This window comes from Anolis carolinensis, chromosome 1 (assembly GCF_035594765.1).
Source record: "Anolis carolinensis isolate JA03-04 chromosome 1, rAnoCar3.1.pri, whole genome shotgun sequence".
NCBI lineage: Eukaryota > Metazoa > Chordata > Lepidosauria > Squamata > Dactyloidae > Anolis > Anolis carolinensis.
This window is the reverse complement of record NC_085841.1, coordinates 99,545,374-99,558,410: the sequence shown is the minus strand read 5'-3', so window position 1 is coordinate 99,558,410 and position 13,037 is coordinate 99,545,374. Positions and strand designations below refer to the sequence as shown.

Genomic DNA, 13,037 nt, shown 5'->3' with positions numbered 1-13,037 from the left:
GGTCTACCTCACAGTATTTTCATGGCAACACTCTGACAGGCTCTCTTTGTGGCTCGTTCTTTCCTTCCTTCTTTTCCCTCATACAGCTTTCTCTCTTCTCTTTTCCTTCCTTCCTTCTGCCCTTGCTTTCCCTCATACACCTCCTTTTGTTTAGTTCTTTCTTTCTTTCCTCTTCCTTCCTTTCTCCCCTCCCCTCCCCTCCCCTCATTCTTCCCTTCCTTTATCTTCCCCTCCTTTATCTTTTGTCTTTCTCTTTCATTCATTCACTCATACAATTTTTTTCTTTCCCTCCCTCCCCTCCTTTTTCTTCCTCTTTCCTCCCTTTTCCTTTCTTTTTTTCATTCTTTCCTTCCTTACTTCCTCCCTCCCCCCTCCTCCTTATGCACATGTCACATCTCCCCCTAGTGACATCACAGAGGACCACTTCAGCTAGCAGCAGCCTTTGGGGTACACACTGACATTCATACCTATATAAATGCTTTGACTTTTCTGTATATGTGGAAGATTCAAAATATGTTTCTGCTACACTTTATCTTATGATTATGCAATAGTTTACAAAATATAATACACGTACCTAATTTTTGTGTGTGTTAGGAGTGACTTGAGAAACTTTAAGTCGCTTCTGGTGTGAGAGAATTGGCCGTCTGCAAGGAAGTTGCTCAGGGGACACCTGGATGTTTGATGTTTTAACACCCTTGTGGGAGCCTTCTCTCATGTCCCCACATGGGGTGCTGGAGCTGACAGAGGGAGCTCACCCACTCTCACTGGATTCGAACCACCGACCTGTTGGTCAGCAGTCCTGTCAGCACAAGGGTTTACCCCATTGCACCATCGGGGGCTCCCACATACCTAATAAAACTATATTAATGCACAAGATGAAGAATTTACATAAAATGGACAGACAGACCGATCGCTTTAATACACCAGTTTAATTGTTAATGTTCAACCACATAGATTTTGATGTGGTGCTGAAAATATGTTAGATCTGGTCACATCTTCAAGGGCTGAGTGCCTGGAATGTAACGGGAACATACGGTAGAGGTGAAGAACCTCCACCTGATGATCTTAAAGTGCAGGCAGGGTAGGATAGAGACAAACACTCCTAATCAAATTATTTATTTATTTTGCTTGATTTTGTCTTTTGATCCTAATGAAAAACCATCTTATAGTGCTGCACAGCCATGTTACTGTCACTATTAGTAAGACTATTTTTTCCAAATTGGGTCAGCTATCTTAGAAATCATTCCTTTCCCCAGCAGCACTGTTGGTTCTAGCTCCCTGCTTGCAAATGTTCAATTGTATTGCATGAAGAATCCTGATTAACCTAAACTGCTAGAAGCAACTAGGACTGGTATGGTTTGCTATTTATCTGCCAGCTGAAGAAGGAACCAGTGTTATGCCACCTTATTAGGTATGATCAGAAGAAACACCAGAGAGAATTGATGAAGCAATGGAGAAACCACATGGATACAAGATCAAATACCCTCAAGAAAGAAAATATTCCAGCTTGGAGGTTTATGAAAATACACAGAGGTGAATTTTCTGCCCTGCATGCTTATTTTTCCAGGTCTGGCAGTCAGATTTACTGTTGAGTGTGTTGTTGGAGTGAATCAGTATGAGGAAGTACAGGCATGAGATAAGCTCACATTACAGGGCTTGAAAAGGGGTGAAAAAATATTTAAACAAGCTGCAAAAACCATAAAGCAAGCTCAAGGACACCAACAAACTGAGCTTCTGAACCACTGCAAATACATTCAGTACTAATAGGGAGCAGAGTCTGAACACTAACAAAGCAAGTGTTTAACCGCAGTACTGCAGACTGAGGAGAAGTCACACAAAGGGCAGTTATTTAGGAAAGCGGAAGCTGTCGGCCTCTTTTTGAAATGGGAAGCACGTGTCCTCACTTACCATCCTGTGGATGTATTTAGTATGTAAGCCATGTTCATCCTTGTCCAGCTGGGATTCAGCTCCTTCTACATCCTGTTTGTATTTTGGACTGATTGCTATGATTATCATCACTGTCTTCTGTCAGGGAGAAAGGGTGTGTGTGTGAGAGAGAGATGCTTTTATGAAACTGTAAAATGCAGCCTGGTTGGGCAAAGCAGCTTGGAAGCCTGCCAGTCTGTATTTTACGTGATCTGATGTTCCTTGAAAGTTAAGACAATCCGGTTCATTTTGGCAATGATGCAGCACTAATCTCAGCACTGGGGTTCTTCACACCAGATTTGCTGGAACACGTCCAGTGGCATATTTTAAGACACTTAAAACACAAAGGAAGATGAAATATATTTCATTGCTGATGACCAAATTATCCAACAAATCTCAAAAAACAACACCATTTCAAAAATGTGACCAATAAATAAAGGGAGGGCAGCAAACGATCAACTAAAATTGTTACTGTTCTACTAAAAAGTAATTGTTATTGTTTGGGCTATATATGCTTCTATTTTAAAGGAGTTTGTTTTCTATGCTATAGTTAATCAAGCCTCTGGCCTTTAAAAAATATACACTTTTTTCTGAGAGCAAAAATACAAAAAATTTACAGCTTGAAAATTTACTCTTGCTAGTGAGAAACTACAAGGGATATTAAGTGCTAACCCCTTTTACATGAACATTTTAAAATTCATTCAAACTTAGGAATCTGGAAACAAACTGATTTGTTTTAAACCACAATTGAGGAATCCATGTCTCGATCTTGTTAAACTCAGGTTCTCATTAGTGTGATGACTCATGGGCCTTGTAGTCCTGTTCCTAGTAATATTGTGGCAGACGAAGAGGAAAACATGGGATTTTCGCCGGTTCAGCCAGAGCCGGAGCCTCTCCACCTGGAGGATGTTTGCCCTCAAGAATTCAGCCAAACAGGCCTTGGGCAGAACTCCCCCCCGTTTTCCCGGAGGGACAATTATACTAGAGATAGAGGAGTCAGAGAGGCTAATCGCCGGAGCCTGAGAATCGCTGCCAAACAACTAGCTGATTAGGTCTGCTTCCCTTGGGAAATTCTAAGGAGTCATGCATCTGGACAGAGTTGGGTTTCGCTTCTCGTTCTCTAGGGAAAGTGTTCTGTTGGCGGGAAAACGAGACCCAATATAGGTGTTTGTCGCAAGGGGAACTTTGCGGAGTCAATTGATCAGCTTGAGGAGAGAGATCGTGTGTGGACTTCGTAACCCCAGTTCCTTGCTTCCCGGATCAAGTTTCAAGCCTGCCTTGTTTCACGTTTTGCCACGGACCTTGTTTCATGCTTCATGTTTGCCTCGTTTCAAGTCTTTGATCTAGCCAAGAATCAAGTTTATTTTTCCAGCCTTGTTGTCAAGCTACATTGGACTTTAAAGACTCTGTCTTTTCCCCACACTATTGCTTGGCAAAGTGTGTGTTTCGGTCAAGTGGATTAAAACTTTGAACTCTAATATCTTATATTGGACAATACATTTCTGGACTATATTTGACCTCATCTGAAAGGTCTGCTTCTGAACTATATTCTTCACTTGTTTTTATTGACTTTATATATTTCTTTAATAAAGATATTAGATAGATTCTGGCCTCTGTGTAAGGTTATTGGTGCTCTGCAGCCTGGGTCATGACAATTAGCCTCTGCCAGTCTTGCTGCCAATGAGGGATGCTGGTAATAGAAGTTCATCAACACGGGTTCCTTACTGCGGTTTTAAACAAATAAATTTGTTCAGGCAAAAGATTCAGCCCACAGTTCTACATTTTGTATTGTCACAATATGGAATACACACAGCTTATTTTGCTTGGTGGTTTTTATTTTTTTTTTACTGATCTTCCTTATCCAAATGCTGTAGTTTTTAAGCCTAAGGTGTTTGTTCACTGAGCAGAACATTCCAGGTGAACTATTTATGCCGACTGTGTGCAGCGTATACCTACCAGTGGCAAAATATGGCCATTGTTTGTTTTTATACACTAACTGAAAAGATCTTGGCTTGGATGCTTAGGTTGCTTAACATCAGGAAGTTTGCAGAAGGTAGTCCTCCACTCCCTCACCTTGCAACCATTTGTATCCTAGAAACAAAAGCTTCCCAGAGAGTTAGAGGAGTTTAGGAGAGGCACAAGAGGCAGTTGAGAGGAGGAAACAAAAAAACCCCAGTAAGTAGTCAAAACTGCCAGTAAGTAGTCAAAGTGGCAGGGAAATGTCTGTGGATGCTATGTGACTGCATTTAAGTAGCTGTTATGCTTGTGCATCATGCTGGAGATATAGGAGGAGGATAGTTGTATCTTTTTCCAAGCTGTCCAACTGCACTTGGACAGCGCCTGGGTATCTCCCTGTTATGGGGTTACATATTGGCACCTTCAAGCTATGTTGTACAGCTGTAGAATGGGGAGGCCAACTGTAAATATGATGATAGTGATCTGTGCTGTACAGTGTTTCCTCACTTCTTCGCGGTTCGCTTTTCGCTCCCTCGCTGTTTCGCGGTTTTTTAATAAACACTAAAATAATAGTATATAAATCATAAAATAATATTATAACTCCCTCTTTCTACTTCCTAAGAAGTTTAAGGAAGGAAAGAAGGAGAAGCCAAAGGGAGAAAAAAGGAGGCTGAAGCAGCTTTGCTTTCGCCTCACAAGGCATGTGCGTGCTTGAGAAGCGAGGAGGGGACAGAGACGCTACTTGCCAGTGAGATTGTAAACTACACAAATATAGAGTCCCTACTTTGCAGATTTTCACTTTTCACAGATGGTCCTGGAACGTAACCCCCGCGATAAGTGAGGGAACACTGTATTGTATTTCTATTGGCCAAAAATCCTATGGCATTCTATTAGAGGATTGCAGAAATAACTGACTAATGTCTTAGTAGCCACTGGTATCAGAGGATATAACTATTTCATGTCTGGCCACAGGGACACACATAGCCAGATACTTCTCTGATCCCCCTCTTCTTACCAGTTGCAATGTTTTGGGAGGTAATGGTGCAGTGACTACAGTAGAAAGAGCTCTTGTTGGTGCAGAAATAGGAAGAGGTTGACAACCACTACATCAGCCAAAAGAAAAGACAACTTCATGAGTAAGATTGCTTGTGACTGCCTATGCCACTAACAGGATGCCAGCCATTCCTGTATGTGTAGTCCTTTGTTACTTATATTAACAGACCTTTTTAATATACCTCATTTACTTTGTTTTTATTTTTTAATGTGTAAGCTCTTTCTAACAAGGGGTCAATCAATACATATATTTTACTGATATAAGAAAACTTTCCTACCTCAAAGGGCTTACATTTTAAATTAGACAAAATGAAGGAGGCAAAGGTAGGAACAACATAGTCAACTAACAGGGGGTGTTGGGAAAGGTTCTGTTTTTGTTCATGGTTTCCTATAAGACAATCTGAAGAGTCATATTTGTGTGTGAAAATGCTTGTTCAAGATTCACTTTTGGTTTTTTAACTTACATCTCTTAGGTAACGCTCCATCCACTGGATAATGTCAATACCTCGAACGGTATCCTCAAATATATCAATCTATAGGAAAAGGAAGATTGCAACATGATTTTTTAACATTCTGATTGGAGACTAATATAGATTGATTGATTGATTGATTGACTGATTGCACCAACAACCTACATCAGTTCAACAGTTTTTAATTTTTTTAAGTTCAAAGGTTTTGGCAAGGATACAGACACACATGAGTAATACACACTAACAATGTTCATCATTAGCAAAGATCAAGGATAGATTCTGCAACGTGACAAATATTTTTTTAGCCAGTAAGGGGTTTTAATTGGTCTGTGTCCTGAAAACATTCTTTTCTATTAATAGTAAAAGAATGAGAGCAGGTTCTCTCCAAACTACTATTAAATAAGCAAAAATTGTAGGCTCAACTTTAACCTTCATAATTATAGCTCTCATAGCATCCTAGATTCCTTAGCAATCACAAATACAAGAGACAAGTTAGTTTTAAAACCAATGGCATGGTTAAGGGTTTTGAGTTGCTCTCTTGTATGTTCTGAATCATAGAACTTGGTGATTTAGATTGTTATTTAGCTATTTATTTTTGGATGACCATGAACTCCTTGTAATTCACTCTCTCTCTGAGGGAGATGTCTCTGGTTCCTCATGGTAATTCTGCAAAGCTTAACACATGAAAAGAATGCAGTCCTATTGAATATAATTAACAGGCATAACATTCTGTTATTAAAGAGCAACAGTAATAGCTTATTTTGCAAAGAACTGTCAGAACATCTTTCTTTTATCCACTTAAATTGGACACTGGAATTTCAGACATACCAGTTAAACCAGCTCTACTATTCATTTATGTCATAATCGGGGCTAAACTGAAGGATATGAGCTCAATAGAGCTTTAAGGTTGTTTTAGGCTCATTCGATGGAAACAAGGGAAAGGGCTATCCTGGCTTTCCCAGGTTTTCAAATTCTCTCACAGAGAGGCCAGGGTGGATCCATCTTTACTCTCCTTCTGGTAGCATGGTGCCAGATTTCTGCATACAGATGAAAGTTGGGCTGTTAGTGCTGCTGTTAGTGCTGGTTTTGAATGTTTTAACTGTTTGTGACCTTGGAGGTGTCTACGGACAACACCGGCTCTTCAGCTTAGAAATGGATATGAACACCAATCCCCAGAATCAGACACGACTAGACTTAATATCAGGGGAAAACCTTCAATGTTTTAACTTTTTAAACCCTTATATTTATACTTATATTGACTTATGTTCTGTTTTGAACTTGTAGTTTTAGTAGGCAGGATATAAAATAAATAAATAAATAAATAAATATGCAACAGTGAATACAGTACTCAAAAGGGGACAAAGGTTTTGAGAATAAGGAATAAAACTTGAGCACACAAATGCCCAGTATCCTACATCCCCACTTGGTTTTCTTTGCTGCCATTCACTCTCTCTTTAAAGATGAAGTACTTACAGCAGTGTGAAATCCATTTACAAACAAAAAGTTCACAAATTTCATGACCTCCACAGCTGTGTCCACAGAATAAGTTATAAAGACTTTACCTAGGAGAGATGTTAGATGAATGTGAGGAGTCAAATATAGGCAGACCTAGAAATAAAAGAGCTATGGATTCCCCCAGGTTTTTTTCATGCAGAAGGGAAAAGTAGCTCTATCTTGTTTTTCTGTTATACAAATAAACTGAATTGATTTGGTGGCTTCAAAATTATCAAAGAATTTCTATTAGACATCTCTGGATTATGAAGTAATTTAATAAATACTCTATGCTGTGGGGAAAAGTCATGAGAAAGCAAGGAAACTTCTAATCAATTAATTGCTCCCGGACACTTGTTTGAGAAAGAGAGGTTATACCAGAGAGATTGTGCTCTGAAGGAAAAAAAAACACAAGTTATTCTATGCACCAGACTGTATCATAAAAATCAAAGGAACTCTTTTCTAAATTAATTTTATGATACTTAAGAATTGACAAATCAGTTATTTGTTTTCTGTGTTGGTTTCACATATGTTCATTGAGAAGTATAGTGTGCCCCATTTCAATAGTACCATTTAAACAAACACTGGAAATGACTTTAAATTCAAATACAAATTAAATTAACTTTTCTGAACATATTTTATCATAAAATACATATTTTGGCTCAACTTTTACATTTAGCATTGCAAAATCTGGAGAAGTGGAAAATCTGACCACCACATTCCACTCTGCATATAAATCTAGGTGGAAAGAATCAAGTACAGTAGAGTCTCACTTATTCAACCTTTGCTTATCCAATGTTCTGTATTATCCAACACAGTCTGCCTCCCATCAGGATCCACAGCTGTTTATCTGGGCAGCAACACACAGCAGGCCAACACGCCCAACAACACCACAAGTGCAGCCACACTCCCAAACAAATGGCAGACTTGTTGTAAAACATGATATTTTGGTACTTAATTTGTAAAATCATAATGTAATTTGATGTTTAATAGGCTTTACCTTAATTCCTCCTTATTATCTAACATTTTTGCTTATCCAACGTTCTGCTGGCCCGTTTATGTTGGATAAGTGAGACTCTACTGTTGTTCATGTCAGAATTTGCATAAAACAATTTCCTCTTTCATTCTTTACATCATTGCTTTGAAGTTCATGTCATTTTGATCACATAATACTCTAGAGGGGAGAGTGAGTAGCTTCAAATGATATCTTGGCTAACAGCTTCAGCAGGTTCAGGATACAGTAGTTTGAGCACTGGACTAGGACTCTGTAGGCCAGTATTCAGATTCCCACTCAGCCATGGAAACTCACCGATGACTTTGAAAAGTTATGTTCTCCCAGCTTCTGAGGAAGGCCAAGTCAACCTCCCCTTCCTGCCCCTGAAAAACCTTGCTGAGAGATATCCAATGATGGATTCACTTGAAGGTTGTCATAAGTCAAAAATAACTTGTAGACATACAATAACATATTTTATATTGGACCAAAAGTCATTTTTGTAAAGCTGTCATTTTAAGGCTCTTCTGGGAAGTTGCCTGCTACACTACCTGCTCTTTGTTAATAATACAATCTTTTGCTTGTTTTCTTGACCGTGATCCCCAGTGAGTTCAGTGGTACTTACACCCTGGTGTTTAACACTGCAAATATTTTATCAAATTAATCACATTTATATTCCATCTTTCTGTCCAATAAATATTCTGAAGTCAAGCACATTTCTCATAATTCCGATGCTAAAGCGAAAAAGGTCCCAACCCATTTTCATGACTTGACACATATGCAACCTAGATGGTCACAGGTGCATTTGCACAGGACACATTTTGGTAATTATTTTTAAAAAAATAACATTCCAAGCTCTGCAGATGATGTTCCGTGCATGCATAATCGTGTCAACAGGCTATCTAGGGAATATTTATTTAATTTCCAGGTCCATGAAACACAGTTTTCAAACAAACTTACGCAGTTCTTCTGGCAGATTACTTGTCTTCAGTGTTCCCTTGACTTCAAAATTTCTCAGAGGTTTTGGGATGGCAACTGGATATGGTGGGATGTTATGCTGAGCTGCAGAATCAGGAGGGCATCTATAGAGATCCTCATGGGCACCATAAGGCTGAAATGATGGTTTTCCATCAACTAGGTGGTCCTGAAACTTGCCACTAGGAAGGAAATGAATGCTGGTCAGTAAAATATTGAAAACTGATGGCTCCAAAGTCATATATGCTTCATTTGTATTGGCCATGTATTGTTTTTAACTATTATATCTTCTTTTTTGTTCTTGAAAGTGGGGATAGAAAACAAAGCAGAAGGTTGTCTTGATGCTTCACTAAAAACAGAGGGGATCATAAACTAGATGTGTGCACCCATTTGTTTAAACCTAGCCTTGCTTTAAACATGTATATAGCCAGAATCTAATTTTTAAATCAAAGGGGCATAAAGATGAGGGTAGCTTCTTCCAGAGATAAAAGTACAAAAAGAGAAATTGCAGAGCCATTAACAAAATGTACTCCCCCAAATTCAAAAGGAATAAGCTCCATTCCCTTTTCTGCAAATATCATAGCTTTGCCTAACACTTAAAATTTATATAAACTAGTTAACTTGTGATAATGTAATTATTTAAATAATTTGCATTATTAATGCTCATGCTAATGGATTAACTTTCTAATTTCTGACATTTAATATTACATACTTTATTTTGAAACCTAACTTTTCAAGCTCTGCCACAAACACAGGTTTAGTGATCTGAAAAAAAAGTTTACTATTCTGCAATTGAAACAATTAAACCAGTTCCTTCAAGCCAAATGGTAAATTTCAAGAAACTTACACTAAAAGTGTTCCATACAACACATAACAAACATAGCAGAATTATAATTCTTTCCCTGGCTACCTATTAATAACATATTCTTAAACTGTTCTGACTTGATATGGACAGTCCTAATTCATCATTCATCATCACTCCTTTCCAGCTGTTTATAAAATACCTCAGGTTCTCTTTCCTCTTCCAATTTCCCATCTTCATCCCTACCTTACTGCAATTATCCCTGGTTTACTTTAACTTTTCCTTTTTTAAAATAATATTTTTATTTTTAAAATTGTAAAACACCCACAATACACATTACAAACATATACACATACACATACATAGACAACCCGCCACCCAAAATACAATTACCCCTCAACCCACCCCCAGTGCAACCCACCACCTTGACTCCCCACACTGAACAACATAAAGTTTATGCATAATTTTGTTTAACCCTCTGTGCTTCTAGATCAATAAATTCCCCTTGTTCTTATTTCTTAGATTCCCCCGTCAGATATGCTAAGGCCAGCTTCCAATTTCTTTTAAAAATGTCTTTCATGTTTCAGATTGCTAGAAATCTTGGCCATCTGTGCATAATCCCCCAATTTATCCTTCCAATTTTTAATACTCAATGTTTTTTCACCTTTCCAGTCACTGGCAATCATTATGCGTGCAGCCGCAAAACTGTACCAGCAAATTTCTCTTTCCGGCTGTACTAGTTCATCACTGAATAACCCTAATAGACACATCCCTGGATTTTTTTTTAACTTTGTCATGGATCATTTTATTTGTTTCTTTTATTATTTTTTTCCCAATAGACCTGGACCAATTCACAAGACCACCATACATGAAAGAAGGTCCCTTTCTGTATTTTACACCTCCAACAGCATCCTGATTGTGATTTGTCTATTTTGGCTAGGAGAGCTGGGATTGTGTAACATCTGTAAAACATTTTATATAAATTGTCTCTTATTGAGGCTGCCACTGTAAATTTAAAGCCTTTTTTCCACAGGTTCTCCCAGTTATCAAAGTCTATGTTACTTCCAAATCTTTTGGCCATGAAATCATGGAGGTTTTTACTTGATTATCTTCCAGGTTGTAAGCTAGAATATATTTATAAAGTCTGGCTATTAAACCTTTTTTCCCCTTTGTCTAGTATAGTTTCCAGTTCTGATTTTTTTTGAAGTAAAGCCCTTCTTTTCATCCTTTACTTTAACTCTTCCAATCCCCCCCTTTATCCCTTGCTTGTTTTAATTGTTACAAATTGAGTGCAAAAGTAGTTTGAACTCAGTTAACTCAGCAGGGGAGGAGAGAGGAAAGGAAGATGAACAGTATGTCACCATATTCAGGTATTAACTGCAGAGTCAGAATGACAAGGTATGTTTCAGAGGATGATGAAACTAGAGTGCAATGCCTGATGTTTGATGCGACTATGGTGCAATGTTAGGGTAGCATGGATAATGCAATACAATATGTTATTGGTCAGATCTAGGACAAAAGTGGGACAGCTAGCACAATGACTATGGATAGGTGTTTATGCTGGTGTTGTTGCTGATTGTTATGGACAACAAAGAAGAGAGATCTACGTGGGAGAATTGCTGTGAAGATTGCTGCGGGAAGGAGAGAGTGAGAGGACTTCTTTTTTTACACAGAGCTTTGTGTGTATGTATTACCAAAACTGCAAGATAAAAGCCTTCCTGATTGTGGAAAGAAACCTCTGCTGTCCTTGCCTGTGTTTGCGGTTCGAATCAGGTACTACCAGATTACTGAGAGATTTAGAGCACTTCCATAACTCATAGATTGAGTACAAAATATTCCTAACATTGGTTATGGGCCCAGGACCCAGTCTCTAAGCTTTATAGTATCTGAAGAAGAAAGGCTGTACTGTACAATGGGTGCACGGTTTGGAGAGATGAAAGTGAGTGTGCAAAGGGGAAACTTTGCAGCAAGATGTATGCAATGATAGACAAAGAGCAAAATGAGTGTTCTAAATGTGTTATGTTTAGATAACAAACCCCTGAATAATCTGTGTTCATTATATGCATAGAGTACTTGGGCATGGTAATGTTTTCAACAATTCAGACGCTAGCCAAGGTTGCTGATATAAATTTGAAAACATGCCAGACATTCCTTGACTGTTCAGTATATCTTCTAGGGTGAAGATGAGGGATTTTCCTATCCCTAAACAAAATTACAGAACTGACAGGCTGTTATAATCAGTTCATTCAGATTTAGCTGGCCTGTCTCAATTCGGGGGGGGGGGGGGGGGGGGATACATATTTTTAATTGTGTATGACTATTCGCACTACACTTCATTCTTTTGAAATCTAAGCACTAAGTTTTTACAAAATTTAAGAAATGCGTGTTAATGATAGAAAGATTTCCACATAAAGTAGCTTGTCTGCAGTCAGACAAAGGTGGAGAATTTGTGGGAAATCAATTTCAAAATTGGCTAAAGAGCAAAGGAATTAGGCATCAGAAAACCAATTCTTATAGTCAGCTGAGAATGGAATACCTGAAAGGAAAGCAGAGATTTTAAAAGGCATGCATGACTGTATGATGTTGGATACCAAGGTGCCATATAAATTGTGGGGTGAAGCAGTGATGACTATTACACATGTAATAAATAGAATTTGGATCTCAAGTGTGAATGAAACACCATATTTCAGGCTGTTTGAAAGAAAATCATTTTTCAAATATCTGAGTGTTTGGAAATTTTGTCAATGTACTTATACCCAGGAAACAGAGAACAAAGGATCAGAAAAAATGTCAAAGACTTCTTTTAAGTGGTTATAAGGAAGGAACAAAAGGGTATAGTTTTGATTTAGGTCATGGACGAGTGGTGATTTCGCAAAATGCACATTTTCAGAAACACGCAGTTTGGGAACATCTTCATCAAAACATTAAAGTGTCCCTACCATCCATGAGTTCTGAACCATCAGTTAATACTGATTCAGAACCAGAGCAACCAGTAAATCAGTCGTTTATTAATCAAAATCAAATGACTAGTACTGGTTTAAAGAGGGAGTGTCAGAGTAATACAAGTAGTAATGAGGAAAATACCAAGAAGATCAAAGAGGGCAAACAAAGGTGTACCACCTGAACAATTTCTGATTCAGGTGGTCAGAGTTTGTCAAGTTGGTATTGAGCCTGAAGGGTTCCATTAGATGTGAAAGTGTGCTCTTGAGGAACAGGAAAGATGTTATGAGGCTGTGGAATGCAATTGTAAACTTGAATGTGTTTGAAACTGTGAATAAGACAAAAGACAAAAACTGGTAGAATCCAGATGAAATGAATGTATTCACAATGTTTTGTACAGTTTACAAATCAAACAAAATAATGATGATGCTTA

General features: G+C 38.2%; 1 protein-coding gene and 1 long non-coding RNA gene across 6 annotated transcripts in view; one reads left to right on the top strand and one right to left on the bottom strand.

Annotated features, from left to right (window-relative positions):
* Positions 1-13,037, bottom strand: part of traf3ip2 (TRAF3 interacting protein 2) — a 48,475-nt gene that overhangs the window by 7,481 nt on the left and 27,957 nt on the right. For 3 of the 4 annotated variants that reach the window (XM_062968989.1, XM_008121154.3, XM_062968991.1), the window contains 4 exons: positions 8,848-9,044; positions 6,879-6,967; positions 5,400-5,468; positions 1,909-2,025 (listed from right to left, as the gene is read on the bottom strand). In XM_062968989.1, coding sequence (XP_062825059.1) covers positions 1,909-2,025; positions 5,400-5,468; positions 6,879-6,967; positions 8,848-9,044 — 472 coding nt within the window. The remainder of the gene's footprint in view (positions 1-1,908; positions 2,026-5,399; positions 5,469-6,878; positions 6,968-8,847; positions 9,045-13,037) is intronic. The other variant, XM_062968990.1, reaches the window with a different exon arrangement.
* LOC103280876 (uncharacterized) overlaps positions 1-13,037 on the top strand; it is a 60,090-nt gene that overhangs the window by 33,319 nt on the left and 13,734 nt on the right. The gene's annotated exons all lie outside the window — the stretch shown is intronic.